Here is a 23,766-nt window from a genome sequence, read left to right as displayed (position 1 = left end):
CCAGCCTCTCGTGGACACGAGGCGGAATCCTCCCCTGGTCCTCAGCGCACCGGCCTTGCTCGTAGTCGCTCCTGCATGGAGAGTGAGATCAGGCAAAGACCTACCGAAGCAGGAAAGCGGTTGTCCCTTCCTGTGTGGAACTTCGCCTAGAGAGAGGCGCGGAAGGACGACAAGACCGCGCTGGGGCTCTGTTCGCGCCGTGTGCGCGTCTCGTTCAGTCCCTACAAAAAGAACCCCCTCGCGCCTCTACACACGGCCCCTCTTGTCTTTCCTTCGTCTATTATCCTTCGTCTATATTTCCTTCTTCTATGTTTCCTTCGTCTATTATCCTTCGTCTATATTTCCTTCTTCTATGTTTCCTTCGTCTATTATCCTTCGTCTATATTTCCTTCTTCTATGTTTCCTTCGTCTATTATCCTTCGTCTATATTTCCTTCGTCTGCGCGCTTCCGTCTTCGCTCCCCCCTTGCCCCGACCTACCCCGCGGAGAGTGTGCCCCGGCTCGTGTAGCCGCGCACTGAGGGGATCGGAAACTCGGAGACTCTGTTTCCTTCGTGTGTGCCTCCGAAGCGGCGGTCACGCAGGAGGAGCGAGGCCTGAAAAAAAGAGGGACTGCTAGGAGCCGGAGCTGCCGGGCCGCTGGCAGCAAAATGGAAAAGGTCCGTGCAGAGGATTCGTGGAAGCGTTCTTTTGCATTTTGACTGTGTGGGGAAGAGGGCGCCTCGGCCCAGACACTCTCGGGCATTGCGTCTCGAGAGTTTCCAGTCCCCCTGAGACCCGGAAATGGACAAAGCGTGACGGCGTTTCCAGCGACTAGAAGGGACGAGGCTCGACACTGAGAGAGACCGCGATGGGGCTTCCGGAGCGCATGCGCGGAGAAATCCCGGGAGAAGATGGCAAGAAATTCGTCCCTTTCCACAGCTCTCTGGCGGAGCAGATGAACGCGGCAGACCCCAGTCGTCTTGAGGACGCCGCTGGAGACGGCGACTTGAGTCGGCACGCACTGGCTGTCCACATCGAGCACGGCGACGACCGGGCCGAGCCTGCGTCGCAGCCGCCCGCTCTCGAGCCATGGAGAAGCGCTGAAATGAGAGCGAAAAGCGCCCCCGAAAGGGACCGAAACTGGACCTCGCTAGTGTCGCTGAAACGGTCTGGGCCACAGCGCTGGAAAAGCTGGAAACGCGAGGGCGAAGACTCCGACATCGACGACGTCTCGGGCTCCTGCACGCCCTCAGATGGCCCGGCGCCAGCGGTCGCCACCAAGTCCAGTCGCAAATTCTTTTTCACGAGAAAGTCCCTCGTCGGCCGCGTGAAACGGCGAAAAAGCGGCGGGCGACGAGCTGCGCGATGGGTCCGCCAAACTTCGTCCCGCGCGCGGTCCTTCGTCGCGGAGAAGGCCGTCGCCACTTTCGGCGTCGAACTCGACCTGTACACTGGTCGACAGGAAAAGGCCAAGGAGCTCAGGAGAACTTCGAAAACGTCCTGTAAGTGGCGAGACACACGGCGCCTTTCTCAAGGGGGGACTTTCGATGCGATGCGGCGAGATCCACGAAAAACACCCGCGTGACGGGGTTCGCCTTCTTTCTCGGGCAAGCCCTGAAAGTGTCCTCCCTCTGTCCATGCGTTTCTCGGTGCGTTCCTCGGCTGTCCCCCTGGGGCATCGCTGCGGAGGCTCTGAGGAGCTCTTCTGTCCTGTGCCGATTGTGTGTCTCTTCTCGACCTGCTTCGACCCCGTTCTGCAGACAGCGCCTCGCCTCCCAGTGCCCAAGAATCTCTCAGGATTTCGGGCGGGTCTAACGCTCCCGCCGGAGTCTGTTCTGTCTCTTAGACCTTTCGGTGTGGGGCGTCTCCCAGATCTGAGGCTTTCCGGCGTTCGACTATCGCGGGGGCGTTCTCGCACCCACGCGAGGCATGCGGCGGTTTGCCGCTGGCCTGTGGAATCGCCGGGACGCGAGAGCTCGCAGAAGAGGGCGCCAGTCGGCTGTTTGTCGCGTTGACTTCGGCGCCCGTTCTCCCTTTTCTTCGCTGTCACCTCTCTGTCACACTTTCTCCATCGGTGTCCCGCCTGTTTTCAGTGGCGTTTTCCTCAATGAGCGGCGCTCGCGGAGTCACCAGCGTCGGATCGAGCTCCCATCCGTTCAGTCTCATTCCCCTGAAGTTTCGGGATGAGCAGTTGGAAAGCGAATACGTCACGACGCTGAATGCGCTCTGCGCCTCGCGCATCTACACCTGCTTCGGCGTCTTCATGCTCGTCTTGGTGGTCCTCTGGCCCTCGATGGCGACCTCGTTTTCCTTGTCTCTTCACCAGGCCGCAGGCATCGGCTGTCGTCTCTTCCATTTACTCTGGATCGCGAAACTCATCAGTTGGGCCTTCCTCCTCATCGTTGTCGCGCTTCGCAACCGAGTTGAATGGTTCAAAACAAACATCATTCCCTTTGCGACAATGCAAATCACTTGGGTGAGTCAAGGAACCGCAGACGGTCCTCGATGGGGAGTTGCAGGAACTCTCCCGCCAAGCGACATACACACATCTATGCAGACGCAGGACGTATGTCGTGTGCAGCGGCGCACAAAGGATCGCAGCAAATGGAGCGGCTCATGAGTCGCTCTTGAGTGTGTTTTCTCTCTCCATCTGCCTGCGAGTTCGGCCCTTGCTCTCGCGTTGGCGACTCCCTGGTGTGCAGAAGTTGCCCGTGTGGAGCCGCGCGCGTCGGACCGGCGTTTCAAGGTGCGAGTGCGCCTCGCCTTTTTTTTCCGATCGACAGTTTCCGCTCCCCCTTGTGTCTCTCTCAGGGCTTCGTCCTCGTGATTGCCTTCTGTTGCGCGTATGTGGCCAATTTCATCTACCTCCACAATGACAAAATCAACCAAATCAATCACGTGTATGAGAAGTTCCTCGTGCGCGGGCCCCGCAATCGACGGATGTTGGTAGCGTCGGGGAAGCTCCTTGGTGCAGGCGGCCCCGTCGACTTGGGTCTTTTCACGCTCGCGGAAGACTTCGTCGCCTCGCTCTCCCTGCTCATGCTCCTCGCCATGGTAGAAAGTCTCGTCGCTGTCGTTTGTCTCGGCTCTCTCATCCCCACCCGGTAAGCACCCCTGACGCAGAAATCTGTTTCCGCGAGAAGAAAAGAGCGGAGATGCATGCACACCTGTGCACACACACACACGCACACAGGTCTCCTTCGGCCCTCCACGAGTTGTTCCTCCCTTATTCACCCCTTCCCACAGATGGAGACGGCCTGGTTGTTCCTAGCCTCGGACGCGAGGGCGTGTACGCTTGTCTTCACAAGCTCGGCGGCTGCCGATCCTTCTAGGTAGCCGCACTCAAGTGCCCGACTGAGAGGGACTGTGTGTGTGTGTGTGTCTGGTGGCCTTCAAAAAGTGACGCACAAACAGTTCCGATTGCTGCTTTCCACGTGCTCTTTTGTGTCCAGGACTCGGTACACTTGGCCCCTCTACTTGATCGCGCCCTTCCTCTGTCCCATTCCCTGCGTGATTTGCAACGCCGTTGCCCCATCCTTCATTCTCGGCTCCACGACGTACGGATGTCGCCACAGAGGCATGGCAGAAGTCTGGCCAAAGACAGCAAGAAAAGAATGGTGCTCGGCGCGTCTCGAGAGGTTGACGAGACGCCAGCTAGAACCCGCGCTCCCGGTTGGCCTCTTGTGGAAGGCGGACCTCGAAAAAGGGAACCGCGTTCTGCCTGTTGTCGCCTTCTTTGTGTCGCGGTTTCCATCCTTCTATTTCTGAAAAGGAACCGAGCCTTTTCTTTATCCACTTTCCGTCTTGTGCTCTCTCTTGGTTTCTAGGGAAAGTCGTTCGCCTTCGAAAAGTGTGTGCCGGGTTTGAAGGACTCAGGACTAGCGACGAGGGAGGAGACGCAGATCCGCGCCCTCTTTTCTTTCTTGTGTGCCTCTCGAGCTGCTGCTACACCCAACGAAGGGAACAGAGCTCCGCTTCAGGCTGAAGAAATCCGAACATTCTGCGAGGCCTTTCCTGCGCTTTCCGCTCCATATAGGGTCGTCTACTACTTTGTCTCCATCACTGTATGGCTCACGGGCTTCATCGTCCGCTACTCCTCCGAATGCTCGCAGCGCGTGGCGTTTTATTCCCGAGTGGTAAGTCTGCATGATGGTTTCTCATTCAAATCTAAATACACGGAGTTAGGTTGTGGGCACTCGCCAGCACGGCGCATAGTTTCTGCCGAGAGACATGTGCTTTCGTACGTATTCGAGTGTGACATGCATGTACACGTCTCTTCATAGATGCGCGCAAGGAGTCGCAGGAAGAGAGACGCGTGGGAGAGGCAAAGCGACGAGGGATTTGCGAGGTCTAGTCTACCTGCCAAAGTTTTGCCAGTACCCGTGTCTACGTCTGTCTCTCTTCATTCGGTCGCTGTCTCAGCCTATCTAGGCAAACACGTGGAAGCGCCGTTCACGGGATGATCATACGCCTATGCGTGCATGGCTATATACATATATATATGTATGTATGGATGTGGGAATGCCTGGTTTGCATGCGGTGTTTGGGCGTGAGTTGCGTCTCCCCGGATTTGTAGGCGCCGAGGAAAGAAATCGAGAACCTGAAAAACAGTTTGCGGCGGTCTCAAAGACAAGGCGGTTGCACGGCTGTCGAGGAGTTGCAGCACACGGCCAAGTGCATGGAAGCGGTCGTCAAGCAGGTACGTTTTTTCCGCGTGTAGGAGCGAGGCGAACAAATCCGACTGAAGCAGGAATCTGTGGAGTGTTAGGTCCACGTGGAAGGGGAGGATCTCCGTGGTGGCGCGCCGCGCAATTTCGCCGTTGTGTGCTCACGGGGGACAGCGCTTCACATCTGTGTGTTTTCCTCTTCAGCTCGAAGGGACATGCATGACGGGAGGCCGAGATTTTGCCGCTCCAAGTGACGCAGAAGGCAGAGCCAGCGTCCAAGAGCTGTCCCTTCTCCTGACCAAGTAGGTTCTCAGAGTTTTGTGCAGTTCTCCAGTAACGGCTTCTCTCTGCCCAAAGGTGCTCACGAAAGCGGCCACAACGCTCAAGGGCCGGAGGAAATTGAGGCGGCGTCGAGCCTTTGTCGATGCGGTGACCTGGAGACTATGGGAAAACCAGCGTCTCGCCGCTGTCCCGAGTGTTTTCGTCCACAAGGTCTTTGGCGGGGAAACGAGGCGTTGTCTTCGTGCACACTTTTGGACATTACTCACCCCCTGTGCCGGGTTCCGCGAGTTTCACGGCACCCCTCACCCCCTCTCGGTTCTTGCCTTGTTCGCAGACTGCAGGAAGTCTTGCAAGGCACAGACGATCTGTACTCGGTCCGGCATACACCCTTCATGCTCGAGTCGGTAGGACCCAAAGCAAAGCGGGAAACCGACAGGCGAGGCACAAAAGAGACACGCAGGAAGAGTCCTCGGCCAGAGGAAACTGCGGATGGCCACAGAGGCGCACAGGGGATCCGCTGTCGAAGATTGGGACTGCTGGCATCCTCAGAGTGGGCGTCTGTGCAGATCCTTCACACACGATGACTCCACTTGTGCAAATACGAGTATAAGCCGACGCACATTTTTTCGTAGGCTGTGGTATGTGAGTGGAGGCACACAGCTTTCTTGCCACTGTTTGTATCTGGTAGAACATAGAAGCGAGTGACGCCTCAAATTGGGACGTCCGATGGCGCGCTGCTCGGGGCGTTTGCGGTGCGTCTACGAGGTCGGTGGAAGGGCGTTTTGCTTTCTTGACGAGGCCTCCCCATCTTTTTTGCGCTGTGCTTCTCGGTGCATGCGGTCTCTCAGGCGACAGGCCAAGAGCTCCTTGAGTTGTACGGGACGAATTTGAGCCGTCAGCCGACGCTGACATGGACTATCGGCTGCGCATCGGTGGATTCGAGTTCTCAGCCGGTTCCGTTTTCCTCTTTGACTTCTTTGGAAGGGCCGTCCTCTCGCTTTTATCAGTCGAAGAATGTCAAGCGTTTCGTGCCTTCGCTTCCTTCGGCCTTTGGCGTCCTCCCGGGCTTGGCCTCGATTCACGAGCCGCCGCTGCGGCAGAACACAGATCCTGTGCATCATCCGAGCTCTTCACTCCTGTCTCCGACGCTTCGGCTGCAGTACCACAGACACACGAGCGACCGGGTGGGGAAACGAGCCTGCGAGCGGCAGCTGCAGGGACTGCGCGGGTGTGTAGGGCTGCGCGGTCCTGCGTCTTCGAGCTCTCTGCGGTGCGGCCACGCCCCGTCAATTGCAGAGGCGTCGCGAGAAGAGGAGGCGGGCGTCGAGGAGTTGAAGAGAAGAGACGAGACAGGTGCGAAGCACGGGGCGAGTTCCACAGAACAACCTGCGGGAAGGCTCACGCGAACCGAGGCCACGGGAAAGCACGTGGTCGCCTCTCTTGCTGTGGTTGTCTCTGCGGGGCCAGACAAAGTCAGCGTCTCCGCCCCAGACCGCCGAGCCGGGGAGCCTCCGCGAGAAGCGGTGCATGTGGAGCCCGCGTTGTCGGAGAGATTCCAGAGAGTAGGCAAAGAAGGCGCCCGAGATGCCTCGCTCCGCGACTGCTTTAGGGGCGACGGGGCAGTGCCACACAGAGGCGGCGCGAACGAGGGCCGCGCGTGCTGTGCATGCGTGTGCCACGCGAAAGCCGACGGCGAGGCGCCGAGACCGTGCGTTTCTCATCACGCGGCTGGGGTCGGGCTGGGAGAAGCAGCGACGCATCGACCAGGAGAAGGCCAAGGTGCGGTGTCTCCAGATTGCTTCTCTGTGCTTTCTCGTGTGTCCCGCGACTCGGACCCCGAGGAGCCGTCGCTTTCCGTCAGCGATGCGGAACCGGACCTAGGAGAGAAGCGGAGAACGAAGGGACAGCCTTCACCCGTGTCTGGCGTGTCAGGGAGACGACGAAAAATCGAGTCTTCGCCTCTCGGTCTCAAGTGTTTCCGCAGGAGCCGACAGCGCTCGGCCCATCTCGCGCCTTCGTCTGCTTCCTGTTCGCCCTCTTCTGTCGCGGCGCGGCAGTGCACCGTCCGCGACGCGGCTTCCGGCCAGCTGTTCGTGCCGAGTCCCATGGACACGCGAGTCAGCGACTCTGCGGAGTTTGACTCCCGCTCTTTTGTGGCGTCGCCCGTGGGCAGCGACGCTCCGCCCTTCCAGAGTGCAGCGAATTCTTCCCACTGGTACGCTCCGGGGCGAGCCTCGCGGTGGGGGCTCAAGAGGAGCGTGAAATCCCACGGGAAAACGAAATTCTTCGCCCGCCTGCGAGGAAAAGGCAGCAAGGAGCTCGGAGCGAGCAAGCGCCGCGGGTCAGAGGCTAGAGCGCTCAAGGCATGCAGTCTGCGCCCGGGAGAGTCTGAGACGCCGGCTCGCTCCAGAGGCTCGCCGTCGGCTGTTAGCTCTGGACTCGGGTGCCTGGGGAAACGCGAAGGCGACGCAGGTGAGGGACACCAGGGCGAAAGGACACTGGACGGTCGAGCCTGCGATGACGTACAGCGACGCGGGTCGGCGAGCAACTCGTCGCTCGGCGAACACGCCGTGGAGCCGCAAGATCTCCAGCTCGGGGCAGACCCCGCCTTCGAGGAACCGGACCTTCTGGGCCTGAAGCGCGACCCACTCACGGACGTAAGTCGCATGTGTGGTTGACATTTGGTCGCGAATATACAATCATCCAAGATATATTTATCCATCGCAGGTTCGGTCTAATGTCCCGTTACACTATATAGCGTGTGCGCAGCACTGAGGAGATTCGTCCCAGACGAACTCGCAGGAGAACGGGGCGAGAACGAGTGGGGGCCAGGCGGGAGGGCAAAAGGCAAGTTGGGCGCGGGGCGGGTGCGCGGAATCGCGTGACATCCAACAGGCTTCGAATGCGTGAGTTCCAGGGTTCACCACAGGCGCTTTTTCGCGTTGAAAACGCCACGCGGCGAAAGATGTTTTTTCTGTTTGGCGTCCAGAGTTGTGCTTTCCCGCACGCGGGCACTCGGCGAGGGCCTGACGCGCGCGTTCGTGGTTCGGTTTGCCTCAGCATGTCCCCTCTGTCGCGCAGGGAGCTGCCGTCCGCTCTTTTGTTGAATTCGAACCTATGCGCCTCGGAATCGGAATCCGTTGCCTTACCTTGCCTTACCTCCTGAGCTTTTCTTTGGAGCGTTTCGGCGAGTGAACGTGCGTGTCGCGTTCCAGTTTTCTGGTGTACTTCAGGCCTGCATCGGCGGTTCACCCTTCTCCAGGAGCGCTTTCCTCCCGAGCTCAGACGCGCACACGGCGATAGGCCAGGTCTGGGACTTCGACATGCTCAGCTTCGCCGCGATGACGCCCAACCCCCTCGTCGAAGTCGGCCTCGTTCTCTTTCTCCCAGAAATCGACGCTCTGCACTGCTGCACGGATCAAGAGGCCATCGTCCTCCTCCAGAATCTGCAAGTAAGCTGGCAGAACTCGACCGCGCCGCGATATCTCTTGTCGCTCGTGTGCGTGTGTATGTGCATTCAGTTCGGCACGTCCCTCTCGGCTCGACCGTGTAAAACGCAGTAACTGTCTATCTACAGATGTATGCATCTGTATGTTTTTATGTAGGGGGCGTGTCTTTGTATTCGAATAGGGGCAGTGTGCCCACAACGAGCTGGGGCCTGCCGAGAGCGTTTCTTTGTGGAAGGAATATGTGCTGTGTGTACTGCAGGCGCGGTATTTGAACAATCCGTATCACAACCAAGTGCATGCAGCGGAAGTTACACACGCTGCGGCCTGCCTGATTCGGTGCCTCATTCCGCAACGGTGAGTGAAAAAGCACTACGCGAAGTGTGTCCAGTCAGGTCTTGAGTAGGGGACGAACCCGCACTCTAATGGGTACAAGGAAGATGCACGACCGTTAGATGAAAGCGCTGTTCTTGGTTTTCTCTGTGTCTGCGTGAAAGTCGTGAAAGAGAAAGGGAACCTTTTCCTCGCCACGGAAAAGCAGTGTCCTTGAATAGCCCGCGTCTGGTGTCCAAGCTGCGTCAAACGCGGCCGAACACCGATCGTGCGGAGCGAAGACGGCGCTTTGTGCTCTTTCACTGCAAGGAGCCTGCGCGCCGCAGCTTGTCATTTTCGGCGATTTCGTCAGCTGGGGCGTGCGTCTGTGTCGGCGAGTGGCTCCGTGGAAACCCCCAGTAATTCCAGAGGGTTGAAATAGGGATGTGACAAGTGGGCCGGGCTGCATGCACGCGAACGCCCGTGCGTTTTGCATGCATCTGTTTTTGTACCTTTGGACCCCAGCGCCCCAAAAGAGTTGTGCATAGTTCTCGTCACAGAAAGGTATTGGCGCGTGTAAGTGAGGACACGTCGACGAAGTTCTTGCCCTCGAGCGTTTTCTTAAAGATGTCACAACATTCAGATCGTTTTGATAATAAACGTATATAAATACCATAGTTCATCCTTTTCATTCTGTGAAATGTTATACCAAGAATCAGTATCAATTATCCTGGGTCGTCTTTCTCAGCTCCGCCTTCGCGAACCTCTGCACGCTGATCGCCGCTGCTGCACATGATTTGGGACATCCGGCGCGGACGAATTTGTTCCTTCAAAATCTTCTTCATCCCCTTTCGATCATGTACAACGATGTATCGATTCTCGAAAACTTCCACAGTGCTCTCCTCTTCAGAATCTTCAGCGACATGTAAGAAGCAGCGGGAAAAGGGGAAGTGTCGTTTCCGCACAGCCTTCCACGCCTTCCTCTCTGTGTCTCCGTGGGCACAGGAGACACATGCGCGGACGCCTCCTCCTGGGCAGCCGTACAGACACTGTGGCAGATGCACACGAAGGTAGATCAGAAAGCATGTCAAGTGTGTGACTTCGTTTTCCGGCTTTGGGTCTCTGCCAAGCTTCAGACTTGGGTCGTGAACAGGGGCATCCCGTTTTCTCCTTTGAGAATCGCCGGTGTATTCCCACACGGCAAGGGGGGCGGTTTTCCGCTCCTTTGGCAGCCGACCGACAAATGGTGCTGTCCCCTCTCGAGTTCTCTCCGTGTCCTAGGCACCATCATTTTTCTGTGCTGTCACCCCTGCTGTCTGTTTTGCTCTCTCCCGTCTCGCTTGCCGACCGGCTTCGCCTCTTTCTTGGCTCCTCTCTCTGCAGTCCTTGCTCGAACGTCTTCGCGAAACTCCCTCAAGAGGTGCGCCTTCGTGAGCGGGAGGAAACTCGCGAAAATCAAACGTGAACGCAAACGCCCTTTGCGCTGCCGCGCTTTTCCTCGCCTCATGTTTTCGAACGACCGAGACGGAGGGAACCAGGTGGTGTGGTCCTCTTGAGTCGCCTCGCAAAACACGTGAAGAAAGCGCTGGAAGGCGGCTCTGAGGCTGTGCATTGTTGGAGAAATCGGCAAACAAATCGAGAGAACGTCAACGTCCGTCTGCGGAGCGCATGTCTGCAAAGCTGTAGTTGAACCCTCGTTTTGTGCACCTCCATATTTGTATATGTGCATATCTGTAGGTTAGGTTCACGGGATGTCCTCGCCCGGATTTTTTCGCTTTAGTGGGGGAGCGCGTAGACTGTTGAAGGAGAAAGGAATCAATAGGGAGGAGCCTTGCGTATTTCTTCGGACCCTAAACCCTACAACCTTGGCGGATGAACGAACTGAGAAGTGTTGCCGCCCCGTCGCCACAGGCCAAAGGAAGAAGCATCAAGGTGGTTTCGTCGCGTTTCTATGGCAGAAGTGAATGTATCAAAGATCTTTCTTTCAAGACTCAACGCTCTCGTCCCGCCACGTGTTTCAAGGCCGATGCGTCCTCTAGCTTGCGTTCGCGGCTGGTGTCCCTGCCGCATTGCGCTCGTCATGCAAGCGTCATTTCTCTTCCATTTCCGCTGTTTCCTTGTCCGCTCAGATGTTCCGTGTCGCGCGCCAAAACATCATCACCCTCATTCTCGCCACGGACATCAAGCAGCACTTTGAGACGATTTCGCGCTTTCGAGTAAGATCTTGCGATAGGAAACAGCCCGGATGCTTTGTTGTTGGAAATCGAACTTAGACCGTGCTGAAAGAAGCCGCGATTCAAGGCGCGAACCAGCGCGAGCTTTCTCGATCTTTTTCGTGCCCCGGTTCATGAAAGCTCGTCTGGGGAGGGCCCTGGCAGTGCTCCGGTGACAGCCTCGGGGTGACGCGGGTTTTTTCGCGATTCACGAACTTCAGCCTCCCGAGGTGTGTAAGCCTCGCTCCTCGAAAAGGTGTTTCTGGGAAAGACAAAAAGCGAAAGAGATTCGTGGCTGCTCTTGACGCTCGAAGACGTCTCTGCAGAGTCCTGCTCCAGTTCGCCTCGCATTGGTGTTCGTCTCGGCCTTTGGTTCTCCACCCAAGTGGGGCAGAGAGACTCTCGCCGAGGTTGTTTTAATCGAAGCAGACGCGGTTGAAGTTTCGCAACCTGGCAGACGTCGCGGAAGGAGTGTTTGTGTGTCCTCGTTTCGCGTTTTGTGCGCTCCACAGAGAGACGCGTTCTCTACGCGCAAAAGAGCAGGGGGAAAGCCGTCCTCCTTGCGAGAGGAAAGAGAGCCGTGGCAGGCACTGCGGGAAGGACTCGGCACGTGAGGCGGTTCATCGAAAAGGCGTTTTCGTTTTTGCGCGGTTTTTCCTGCTTTCCAGCTGCGACGAAATAGCCCCGAATTCAACTTCTTGAAGAAGGAGGAAGACGACTGGCTCGTCAGGAAAATGATCTTCAAAATGGCGGACATCAGCCACTCGTCGGTCGCCTGGGACACGCACTTCTTCTGGAGCTGCAAGGTCACCGCGGAATTCTACGCACAGGTGCGCGACTTTGAAGAAAGAGCGGAAAGGGGGACAAGGGACCGGGAAGCACTCGGAGGGGGGGATCGGCAGCGCGAGAGGAACAACTGGAGAGAAAAGGAGGGTACGAGCAGCTGTCGCGGAACTCACACAGAAGCGCAAACGTGCCGCGCTTCGACTGATGTCATGCAAATATATATACATAGATGTATATGCCAAGAGAGAGAAGCACTCAAGGCGAGGCAGATATTTTTGCACGGTGATAAATCGTTTCGGTCGTGTGTTTCCACGCCGACTGCGTCTGGGGGCTGTTTTGTCTTTCTTCCGTCGTGGTGGTCTCGCGCTCGCGTATGTTCCGCGCTCTTTTTCCCTCAGCAGTCGAGAGAACTCGAGAGCGCATGCGTAGACCGGCTGCTCCGTTTTGTCATGCGTGTGCCGAGGATTCACCTCACCGCATGTGGCACTTTTCGGCACTGTTCTGTATCTTCAGGGAGACGCCGAAGTTCGTCTCGGGCTTCCAGTGTCACCACTATGCGACAGAGAGAAACACTGCGAGATGGGAAAGGGACAAGTTGCTTTCCTCAACTTCGTTGTCGAGCCTCTACTCCGAGAGCTGGAAGCTATCGAAGCCTTGGTCCTTCCTCTGGGGACGTGTCCGATAATCAGGTACGTTGCCTCTTCCCTTCTCTCCTCTCCCCTTCTCCGGTGTAGCCCCAACTGGGGGTAGAGCACAGTGGGGCGAAAATAGTATACGGCAGACCGAGAGAAAGACTGACTGCTAGCTAGGTGGAACCTGGAGGTGCGAAGAGAGAAAGGAGACAGAGAGAGCGAGAACGCGTGATACGCGAGGCATATGCGTAGGTGTGTACATAGCGGCTCAGATAGCAAAACGGATGTCCTAAAGATGGATATAGAGAGGCAGACAGAAGCAAGCGTAGATAGCTGAATAGGTTGGAGTCGTAGGCTTCGCCCCCAACTGGGATGTCGAGCAGTGGGGATTTCACAACTTCTCTTACTCTTCCTTTCTTGGCCCGTGGTTGAAGCCCTGTCGCATCGCACGCAGTTTCTCTCGACGGTGATGCCATCGCGTGGGCAGTTTTTGCTACAGTGAGGTTCCGCCTCTGTCCTCATCCGTTGTGCCGCGTGTTCTTGTCGAGCTTTCGTCACTTTCTCTTCGTGTCTCCATTGGGCTTCTTCAGTCATCTGGTGTTCTTGTGTTCATTCTTTTCTGTTTCGCGTTCCGGCACCGTTTTCCCCTGGTGTCTTTCTTTTCCTTTAATCGCGTCTTGTCCTTCCTCTGCTATAAGCGTCGTTTGTGTGCATCTCGTTACCTCTCTATGTGTGGCGCAGTTTTCTATTCTTTTCCTCCATCCGATGTCTTTGTTCTTGTGGCTGGGCCCCTTGCAGCGTCGAGTTGCTGTCCAACTTTGCGGAGAACGTGCGCCAATGGAAGGCAGTCGACACCGAGAAAAAAGTTGTCATTCTTGAGAGAGCTATAACCGATTACGGTGTCTTCGGAGTTATGCCTTCTCTGACGGAAGCACAGAGACGCCAGCTCATCGTGGAATGCTGTCAGCCTCTCGAGGATCGGCAGGAAAGTGTCGGATAGTTCCTTCGTGTCACGAAGAAAAAAAGCGAAGGAAGCGTGAAACACGCTTGTAGTTAGATCCCTTATCGCGTTGGGCTGTACTGGACACGAGAACTGCCGAAAGCTGAGACCGTGGCAGCGGGGTCTGCATAGCCACAATCGTCCGCTGAAATGGGTGGTTGCTGTAAAAGCATGGGCTATGTGATGCACAGGAATGCTAGACGCCTTCTGGCGAAAAGCTTCGAAGCCCCAAAGTGTCCAGTATTCAGTGGAATGGATTGGGAGATGTTGAATCAGAACCTTGGAGCCCGTATGGCCGTTTCCCCTGGAAACAAGGAGGGAAGGGAGTTTCAAAAGCTGCCAGGGGAAGCAACGGAAACGCGTTCCTCCGAACAGTGTCGACAGGGGCAACTGAGTGTTACCTGGGGAGGAGGCGGCTCTGTGAGGTCGACCTGGAACAGGTGTGAAAGGACGCATCGTGGTTTCCGTGTTGTAAAACGGAACGGCGAAAGCTCTTTGATGGTTTCTTAAAAGCTCTCAAAGAGGAAAGAACCTAACTCTCAGCCATAACGACTTCGGATTTGTGTAGGGAGGTCTGTGTACAGAACTTTTGGGCCGACCTGAAACTGACTACGGTTTCTCGTCGGCCGGATGCGGGAGAAAGGTTGTGTGGCGGAGACAGCGGTCAACATTCTTCACGGCCATCCACGCTGCATACCTTGCGGCATTTGAAGACTGGAGAGAATTCATTGTGGGCGGTCCGCTTCTACGAGTACAAGGCAGAGACGGGAGAATCAAGGACCGTGATCGTATGCGGAGCGCCTGCCTGCCGAGCATCAAACAATGCGGAGCGTTGAAACGCGGCGGGATCCAAGACAGGTAGTGTTCCTCTGTTTCCGTGATGAAGTGCGAAACAGGTTGCAGTACGCGAGAAAGTTGTTTTGTGCCATTTCCCATCCGAGAGTGAAGTGGAACACGGGTCTTAACACGGACAAAGTCGCATCGTGTTTCGGGCCGTATTGTTCGTGAGCGCTCACGAAAATCTGGCGTGCATGCCGTAACGGAGTTCTCAATAGACTCGCTTCCTCTCTTTTCGTGGTGTCGGCGCCGGAGGTGTAGAACACCAGTTCGGCAAAAAAACTTGCGTACTCTCGTAAGCGACGCAGCAAAATACGTAGGGGGAAATGTGACCAGGACTGCTCTGGCAGTCGCTGGTTGGTAACGGGAGCGAGTGGTCTGTGCAGGCAACAGAAAAGTTGACGTGTTCCGAAGCTTTGTGGATACGATGACATGTAAAAAATATTTTTGAACAGCCTGTGTTGACCTTGCTGCCGCGTCGTACCCATTCCGAGCCCTCGGAGAGGGAGAGAACAGACTTCAGTGAGTCTCCAACTGAAGTTCGACTGCGTTGCCTCTTATCTGCGTCGAACGACGAGACGTCTCTCGGAAGCAGAAAGGAACGATGCATTTTTCGTGAGGAGCGTTACGCAGCTTTTTCTGGAAAACACGTGGTTTTTTTGGATGTACTCTGTCGCTTAGATGTAGTAACTGCCGGGAAAAATTATCGGGACGATACAAACGCGCCGGCACGGGCACACGCTCCCACGGTAAAATGTTTACGAACACGCCTGTAGATCCCGTTTTTCCTGCATGCCCCGGAAGCTGGACTAGTCTAATACAACACTACGCAGCGTCACTGATATCAACCGTTTGTGAAGCCTTGAACCGGCCAGTGGCAAACAGCATCGTAGGCAGTTGCAACTTTGCTGAGTCTCCCCTTTTCTAGAAGAGAGAGAACACTTCGGTTTTCCTGAAAACACAAAGTCAAGTGTATGATTGTTCCCCTGAAAAACTGACTCGTTTCTCCAGTTTCTCTCTCAGGGGATATCCGTGTTGTCTGATCTTGTTTCTTTGTTCCATCTGCACAAAGTCGAGGCCTTCCCTTGCTACAACAGAGAGCTCTGGATAAAGCCGTACATCAGTGGATGGCAAGAACCCATTGCATGCAGTGGCAAACAGACCGTCGTGTTTCGTTGATGCCTCCAAAGAAGACTTTGAGGCGCCAAGCCGCTGCATGCCAAGAAATCGTGCACGTCTGGTGCCGGAACTGTCTTTGTCATGTGCTTGCCTCATCTGTGGTGTCTGTATCAGAACCGGGCTTTGTACAAATGGATAGAGGTTTCCTTCACGCGTTAACACCGAGTGCGCACACATCTCTACGCAGCTACAGATTCCAGCGTACCATGCAGGCAGGACGATGGTTGTCTGCTGTACGAAGGGAGCGCCCCCCAGAGTGCGTGTGCAGCATACTGCGTGTGGCAACTTTCAAAGTGCCTTTTCTCGATCATAACAGAGACTGACCAGTAACTTACTGCTCCTCGATTTCCGTTGCCAGTCTCAGAATCACGGCATCCTGCAACGCCAAGGCCTCTGTGTTGTGGACAAGCAACTTCAAACGTTTCATCATCTTTGTCAGGCAATCACAAACAGCCGTGTTCACCTGAAGTATCCCCTCCGGCTTTTTGCCGCACGATCTCCTATCGGCTTTTTAAGGAGTCCGCAAGCTCTCCAGGAAACCCCAGCGTAGAGCAGAGGGACACGAAAACCGATCACTGACGGCGCTCGAGCATGCCCTCGACGCTGCAATTTCCCCAGACTAACCATATTGGTTCACTCTAGAGTTCTGCCCTTGGAAGGGTACCCTGTGGAAAAAACAAGATGGTGGTTAGCCTGGGCACACAGAGGGCAGGGTTATTTCTATTGCAGAGATGCGTTCTGCTTCCCTCTCGCGGTGTCGCTGGGTCAACGACGACCTCGACAGTCCTGAAACCGAACGCTGCCGCTGTGACTTGATGCACGAACCAATTGACTCAAGATAAAGATGCATGGTCTCGGTGCATTACAGAGGTATCGCGGAGAGAAACGCATTCGCAGGAAGAGAAAAAGAGTGGCAAGAACCTGTAGAGAAGGGACGAAGAAACCGCCGGTGACATGCACGCGAGCCACGGCTACTGGCAAAGTCACCTGCACCCTCTGCGAGTGGGCCTTGAGCTAACGATGAAAAGTGCTTCCTTCCTCTGGACTTCCTCTAAATTGTCATTCATATTGGACACCGTATGAATGCGTGAACGTTTTGCAGATTCACACATTTGGACATCTACCGTGTTCTGTCTGCAGGAGCAGCCCTGGGGAGGATGCCCCCGGTCGAAATCCCTTGTCTCGTCTCTCCGCAAACATCCGGTGCGTTCTGAGTCGTCTTTGTCTCCTTCTCTCTGTTTCTTCCCTCCTTTCTGTGGTCTATTTTCGGGCTGAAGTGCTTCTAGCCTATGGAGAATGCGATTTTTTCATCTGTATGTTCCTTTTCCGGCACTCCATTGCGGATCCGCCCGTCGCTTCTCGTCACAGTGTCAGGCCAGGACGTTGGCAAGAACCTCAACGACTGTTGCCTCTTGTGCCGCATTCCTGATTTTGTCTCCGCATTCCTGTGTCTCCAAAGTTCGGATCAGGGCGTGGGTCGGCGCCAAGGAGGTGGCGGATACGATTTCTGTCGCCTAGAGTCTTCGGGCGGTGACACGGAGTTCGGATAGAGTGCGCATACACCGGATTGCAGTGTATGTACACTGAGCTCTGGTCGGCCTATGCGGCGATCTTTCATTCCCGTGAGGCGCTGGCGAAGGGCCCTTCTCTCAGGCAGACTGATACCCACTTGCTATTTGCTAATAGGACTTGACGCACTCAGCCAAGGCAACGGAGAAATTGTGACAATACGGACATGGAGACGGCTCTTGTGAATCCTGTCGGAGTTTTAACCGACTAGGGGAAGCTGTAGAGCACTAACTGGGAAAATCGCGGTATCCTTTGGGCGTTGCCCAAGAAAGTGCCCAAGATTCCCCCACATTGTCGACTCTCGGAGTGGGAACCACCGGCGGGAGGCTGGTAAACATAACAAAGAAAACGAAAGCGTGTGTTGTACTGACGCTTCTACCAGAACCCTCCAAGCGTTTCGTCGCCCGCACTGTGTGTGTCTTTAGGAATGGTGGAACTCTCCTGTGGGCATCAGGAAGTGAGCGGGGGTTGTCGGTGAAGCGATTTTTTTAACGTACACTTTTCTCCTGCCTTTATCTTCCTCTCCTCATCGAATCGTCCTGGCGTGCTTCCTTCCGCGTCGACGACGTTCGCCCCGGCGGGACATGTGCCTTTCCAACGCCCTGTCATTTTTCTTTCTACACCTCTTTCGCAAAACGTAACTGTGTAGGACACCGCCAAGGGCCAGGGGAACCGCCCAAGAACGGTCTACTGGGGTTGACATAGAGAAAACGACGCTTTCCTTACGTGCCCCGAAAAGAGCGTGGTCATGGAAGGAGACGACGAAGGCGCGGCGTTCTCGTCTCCTGCCGGAGCTCCGCCCTCCTCAAGACTCGCCTCTGGAAGCTCGCCCGCGTCAAACGAGGTGTCGCCTTTTGGCGCTGGACCTCCCAGTCAACCTGCGTTGTTGTCTTCGACGTCTCCCTCTTGTTGCTCGCCTGTCCTTCCTGCTTTCTCATGTTCTCCCTCAGTCCCAATTTCCGTCTCTGGCGTGGAAAACGGCGTGGCGCCCCCGCCCTTGACTGGGACGAACAAGCGGAGCTTAGCAGCCATGGAACAGGGCACAAGTCAGCCTTTGGACTGTGAGTCTCAGTTCGCTTCCCCGGCCTTTCTGAAGCACTCGAGGCGCTGGCCGTAGCGGTGCTGGCATCATCGCATGCGTCGCCAGAATGTTCCTGAAAGAGGTGGGGGGAACTGCCGGTGCCGTTAAACTGTTCTGCATCTGCCTGTACACCTGACGCCGACGAGACCTACCCCGCCTGAGGATACCGCGCATCGGGTTGAGTGTTGAAAAACACACCAACGGTTTCGTAAAAAACGAGAAAGAGGCACATCTACCGGCGAGTGTCAAGCGGCATGTTCCATGCCCGAGTCAGCACATCAGCCAAGAAACTTCTTTCGGCTCGAGTGGTGCGGAACGCTGTGCCCGTCTAGGTCTGCAAGTGCACTTGAACACGTGCTTTCCTTTGGCGAAACATGAAAGGCATGCTTGCATACCAATGTCGACGCGCCGGTCCGTAACCTGCCGTGTGTTGGGCGGTTGCTTTGCTCGGAAGCATCTTGCCAGTCTGTCCTTATCTTCCCCGTAAAGGTCTCCGTTTCGCCGTCGGGAGAGTCCTTCCATCTGCATTTGTCTTTTGCCGCCAGCCTTTTCAACTCGAGTGCTATCTGCCACCATGTGCACACGTTTTTATTCTCTCGCAGCTTCTGCGCGCCGAGCGCTGTTGGGGATGGTCCCTCCGCAAGTGGCTAGGCCAGGCAGGTGTAACGTCGTGACTGAAAATATTACTTGAGCTCTCTAGGTAAGCGTCTTGTTTCCGCCCTCAAAGCCTCCTCTTATGCTTTTTTAGTGGACCTCTGTTTCCCGTTTCCTCTAGGTTGTACTTTTTGATCTTCCTCTCTCTCACCCGATCTCATCGCTTCTTGGTCTGCCTGCTTCTCACTGTTCTTTGTGTTTCTGGCGACTCGTGTGCTTTCCTCCGTCGTTCTGGGCGTCTTCTCCCTCCAACTCCCGTCTCTTCTCTGTGTCTTTCTCGTGTCTGGGTTGTTTTCTGTAGCAATTTGACACATGTGCGTAGCCATTTCCAGTGCTGTGTTCTCACAAGTCCTTTCCCTCTTGTGCTGCTCTTTCCAGATGCAGGTGCTCCCCGCCTTCTCTTTTTTTCGTCGGCTTGTTCCATTTCAGCAAGGCTAAAGAGTCGAGAGTCAACAGGAAACGCTCCACAAATGCGGGGCAAGAGCAGGAAGAAACTGCCCTTTGAAAAGGTAGAAGAGTTTTCGATCTTACAGGTTGAAGCTTTTTGCGTCCCACAGATATCCCCGTTTCAAATTTGTTTTTTTTCTTCTCTGATCGCACACCAGTCCTGGTTTCCCGCACCCTTCTTCTATGGGCCATGTCAGTTTCCCTGCCGTCTCGACTTCCTTCTCTTTTTCTGTGTCTCTTCGCGTTTTTGCCGTTCCTCGTTCATTCAGGACGGAAAGTGCGTATCGCACCTCTTTCGCGTGTTTAGGTTTTCGCTTCTCGGGTTTTTCCTCTTCACTTCCTGGTCCCCTGCTTCTCGAGAAAAGACCGCCCTATATGCCCTACTGCGTCAGCCTCTGTTCTTGTCTGCTCAAGCAACTCCCCTCTCTGGGGATTTTATAAATTTTTGGCTGCCGTGACTAAAACACAGAAACAAAGACTTTTTGCCGTTTTTCACGGCGCAGTGGAGACTTCGTTCCTCCGTCTGCCGTCGTCGGCTTGTTTTCCCTCATCGTTGCCCAAGTGGTTTTTGCTTCGGCGCGGAGGCACTGTACTTCTTTCTGGCTGTACTTCTTTCTGGGGCGTCTGTTTCGTCACGGAAGTGAAGAGGCCCTCGAGGCGGAAGAGCCGTCCGAGACGTCCGAGACTTCAGACACACACCCGTCCCCGAGCGGGACGAGAGAGAAGAGAGAGAACGGTAAGCGAACACGGCATAACGCCCGACGTTTTCGGTCTGGAAGGGGGCGGATCCCGTGCATCGACGGAAGCGACAAGAAAGGGGGGTGCGAAACCCCTCAAAGTGCATGCGCCCATGAAGACAGAAAGGAAGCAGCAAAGAAAGCGGAGACAGGCAGCAATGGACACCTTCTGTGATGCTCCTCTCGGTTCCTTAGTCGCATGTGAAACAGAAATGAGAGAACGGCCGACGCGCGTGCAGAGCTCCCTCGATTTGCGGGTGCGCTGGTCGCGGCAGTGATCTCCCAGAGAAAAAAGAGTCCGTTCTTCTGTGCGACTTCACGGATCCTCAGCGTTTTAGGCCTTGTGTCCCTCAGAGATAGAGGGGGACTGAGAAGCCCTATGGACACACCGCTGGGCCCCGTCAGACTGTCGTTTCTCTTCTTTACAACGTCTGCGTTTTCTCTCCTTGACAAGATCGTTCGCTTTCTCGTCTGTCACCTGCTCTGCGTCTTCTTCGCTCCCGAGATGTCTCTGTTTCTGCTTTGATAAAGGATAAAAACTCGCCTTTGCTCCACCGGATCGGCCTACGTTTTCCTTTCACGGATGGTTCCCCGTCGCGTTCCGTAGCCTCCGTGTTCGCCTGTCTTTAAGCGCTGCATCGCTTGCCGCGGGTAGACAAGGAGCCTGCGGCGGAGATCGTACTGCGCATGCACGGGGTTCGGCTGTAGAACGCAACACAGCACATCGGCACAACGCAAGTGAAATAAAAGACCGGTGACATCTTGTGGCAACGATGCCAGAGTCACCAACGCGAACGCGCAGTGGACTCCATGGCTACGACTGCGTTCTTTTCACGGCGCGCAGTACGCACTCGCGAAATTCCAAGCTCGCAAAATACATGCTAACCTTCGCCTACGTGTTTTCGCACAAGGCAAAGAAAAGACAAAACCACGGCCCAAAAAGACTCGATTTGGATGCAGATGGCACCTAGCTTCATGGTTTTCGACCAAAGGGATTCGGAACCGGAAAGAAACTGCACAAGGGAGAGTTAGCTTCTGTACACGCGCAAGTGGCCTAGGGGATAACTGCCAAGAGCCGCGAGATCGGGAAGCAAAAGACATGGGAAAGAAAGTTACCGGGAAGCGTAAATTCGACCGTGACAGGCTGACAGAACAGATGGAAAAGTGAAAGCGAGTGTCCTTTTTCCCTGGCAATCCGAAAAAAAACCGGAAAAACAAGGAGAAACCCTCAGGCGCCTTTAGACTCTGTCTCTATATATACGTATGTAACTACAGTATTTGGGCCGCAGAGACGGCGACAGGAAGAACGGAAGGGGAGACAAAGAACCGGAGGAAGCAGAAGTTTTGCCACAGGCATGTGGATTCAGGAGAGTAAGTCTGTCGGACGTGCTTTCGCCTTGTGCGCTCTGATGACGCACCCAGAACGCCCCAATTCGTTCTCACCTTTATTCGCTCTTTGAAGGCTTTCAACTCTTCCTTTATGCGAGGGAGATTTTCTCTTAAAGCGTGAAAGTCGTCTTTGCCGAGAAACATTAGAGGCCTTTGAGCAAAATCGGTCACGCACATGACTGTGCGCGTCGCGCTTGTCTCCTGCGCTTCTCTGAGAGCCGACAGGAGAGAAGTCGACGATGCAGCCAGGGAGGCTGCATCGGGGGCGGGCTGTGTACGTGCAGGCAGAAAGGCACAGAAAAGAGAGAAAACCGAAATCGAAACGCAATGTGCGACAGAGGGGAACGCGTCTCTACACGTTTTTTTTCGCCCTTGTAAGTGCACAGAAGCCTGCACTCGCAGAGAGAGACCCGTGTCTTGTTTAAAACCCGCCGTCTGCGAAGCGATGTGTTTGCATGCAGTGAGAATCCAGCGCCCACTGGAACCCTGTTGCCTGGTGAGAGAAAGAGCCGCACTTTAACGAGAGGAGGAATGCGCGGAAAAGGTCCACGAGGACCCGCCCAGTCTGCAGGTTCGATCGTGGCGAACGCGTTGAAGACGAAGAACTGGCGTCCCCAGGGTTCGATCTGAAAAAAGAAAGAGAATGACAAAGTGTCAACGCTCAGACGGACGCCCTGCAGGAGGCGGGACGTAGGCAAAACGCGAAATCAACGGGGGAGAACGCAACGGAGCAGACCCCTCAGTGGTATCGGTTCCCATGGAGAGATGCGTTTGGCGAGAATTCTTGCCGGGTGGGAAGAAACACAAAAGGAGAAATGGACACTGAAACCAACAGAGACACCCAAGGCGCGCAGCGCTGACTGTAACGCCTCGAGAGTGAGACAGAGAGACACCGACATCCTTCGAAGCGGAGAGACACACGTACGTGCATACAACGATCCTCTGTATGGACACCCGCGCAGTCAGCTTCACAGGGAGGCGAACCAGGCACTCGAGGCATACAAACATTCTTTGTCTTTTCGTCGGATTCGTTCGCAAGAGCCACACCCCCGCCTCAACTAAAACTCTAGGCTCGACGCCGACAGTCCTCCACACTGTAAGTGCACAAGGCAGAGACTACCGCGTGCGTGGTACACATGTTTAGAGGCGCAGATATTTAAGGTAACGTCCAGATGCACGTATATGCATGTATATACACCCATGTGTAGCTGTGGGTGTGCATGTTGGTTCGCGAACCTGAAGGAGGCGTTCAGAAACTCACAGGATGAAGAGGAGAAGCGTCCTCCGGTGGCCAGTTGAGGAGGTTCATTCGCCGGAACATAACAGTCCGGTGTGTTCCCAGCTTTGCTGAAGCACAAAAAAGCACAGATTGCCTTCACAGCTCTAATCCGTCGGCCTCGAACAGCACACGTAAAATGCATGCACGCGACGCAGCATCTGCGGGCAGTGTGTGAAGAGGGGATTGGAAGGGTGTTCTGTCAGGCCGCACCACAAGAGGCGGAAGCGGCTGTGGGCAGTGTGGCAGCAACGCCTCCTCCCCCTTCCCCCCGCCTCTCCACTGATTTCATCGAAACTCTCTTTTTCTTTCCCTCCCTTGTTGTGTTCCGGCCGTTTTCCGCTCTTTTCTCGCCCTCTCTTTGCCTGCGTTTCTCTCTCTTCCAATCTCTTTTTTTCTGCCGTCTCTCTTGCTCCCATCCCTCGAATACGACTTACGGAACGCGTGTCGCACACCAGGCGGCTTAATGCGAAAGTTGCCCATGCTTTCAGCAGAGGACAAGCATGCCGGCGGAGGCTCTTCTCTCTCAAGAACTTGCTACGTCTTTCCCTCTTTCTAAACGAAGAAGCAGTCTACGCAGGCATGGCCAGGCATCGGCCTCTTGTCTTTTTCCTTGGGAGCCCTTCCGCCTCAAAAAGCTCTGTCTGTTTGACGTTAGACGAAAAGGTGCGCCTATTCCTTTCACCAGTACGGGGCATGCAATGCGAGGGGTTAAAGGTCATTGCCCGCCGGCTTCCACAGCTCTCATGCTTTCCAGCTGCCTCGTATATCGGCCGAGAAGAAGAAGTGACCAGATACAAAAAAAGGTAAGGCCGCACAGAGGATTTGACGTTTCCACCTCCGGTGGATAACCGGAAGACCGAGGCGGTGGAAACACAGGAATACAAAATGAAGAAAGGTGGGTAAGAGAGTGTGCACGAGACAGGACGGTTTTGGGAAAACAGCCGAAGTTCTGTCGGGAACCGGGTAGTTGAAACCATGGGTTTGCAGGGTTTGCCGCACACACATCACCGCTGTGTCGCGACCTGCAAGAAGAGGACAGGCAAGTTAAGTCTCGAGACGAAAAAGCGAAACGGAGAGAGGCGAGACCAGGGAAGGTTCACGATGCCGTTGAAAAACAAGCAAAGAAAATGCGGTTCCTCGTGCATGCGGAAAAAAATTGTATGCGCGGCCGCATGCCGTTCTTACCTGCATGTGCAGCATGACTGCGCCGTGCCACAAGTCGGCTTTTTAAAGGATAAACGCGATTGGGCGGAGACACACAGAGAGAAGTGATGC

At 55.3% G+C, this 23,766-nt stretch overlaps 3 protein-coding genes across 3 annotated transcripts; 2 read left to right on the top strand and 1 right to left on the bottom strand.

Moving 5' to 3' along the window:
• Window positions 1-849: 849 nt before the first annotated feature.
• On the top strand, window positions 850-13,319 carry NCLIV_054600 (putative calcium/calmodulin-dependent 3', 5'-cyclic nucleotide phosphodiesterase; the record flags this gene model as incomplete). Its single annotated transcript, XM_003885014.1, has 17 exons — window positions 850-1,483; window positions 2,075-2,457; window positions 2,793-3,085; window positions 3,434-3,598; window positions 4,018-4,117; window positions 4,558-4,680; window positions 4,853-4,950; window positions 5,265-5,334; window positions 5,779-7,587; window positions 8,164-8,382; window positions 8,639-8,733; window positions 9,437-9,613; window positions 10,072-10,108; window positions 10,818-10,904; window positions 11,570-11,731; window positions 12,201-12,376; window positions 13,118-13,319. 17 exons carry the CDS (start codon window positions 850-852, stop codon window positions 13,317-13,319), a joined length of 4,830 nt encoding a protein of 1,609 aa, XP_003885063.1.
• Window positions 13,320-17,652: 4,333 nt separating this feature from the next.
• Window positions 17,653-18,676, top strand: NCLIV_054590 (conserved hypothetical protein; the record flags this gene model as incomplete). The annotated part of the gene is made up of 2 exons (XM_003885013.1): window positions 17,653-17,965; window positions 18,588-18,676. The coding sequence occupies 2 exons, from the start codon at window positions 17,653-17,655 to the stop codon at window positions 18,674-18,676; spliced, it is 402 nt and encodes a 133-aa protein (XP_003885062.1).
• Window positions 18,677-20,387: 1,711 nt separating this feature from the next.
• On the bottom strand, window positions 20,388-22,971 carry NCLIV_054580 (conserved hypothetical protein; the record flags this gene model as incomplete). Its single annotated transcript, XM_003885012.1, has 5 exons — window positions 20,388-20,525; window positions 21,267-21,482; window positions 21,728-21,838; window positions 22,474-22,559; window positions 22,926-22,971. The coding sequence occupies 5 exons, from the start codon at window positions 22,969-22,971 to the stop codon at window positions 20,388-20,390; spliced, it is 597 nt and encodes a 198-aa protein (XP_003885061.1).
• Window positions 22,972-23,766: the final 795 nt, after the last annotated feature.

The sequence above is a fragment of the Neospora caninum genome, chromosome XI (assembly GCF_000208865.1).
Source record: "Neospora caninum Liverpool complete genome, chromosome XI".
NCBI classification, from domain to species: domain Eukaryota; phylum Apicomplexa; class Conoidasida; order Eucoccidiorida; family Sarcocystidae; genus Neospora; species Neospora caninum.
The sequence above is the reverse complement of the archived record's forward strand: the minus strand, read 5'-3'. Positions and strand labels throughout refer to the sequence as shown.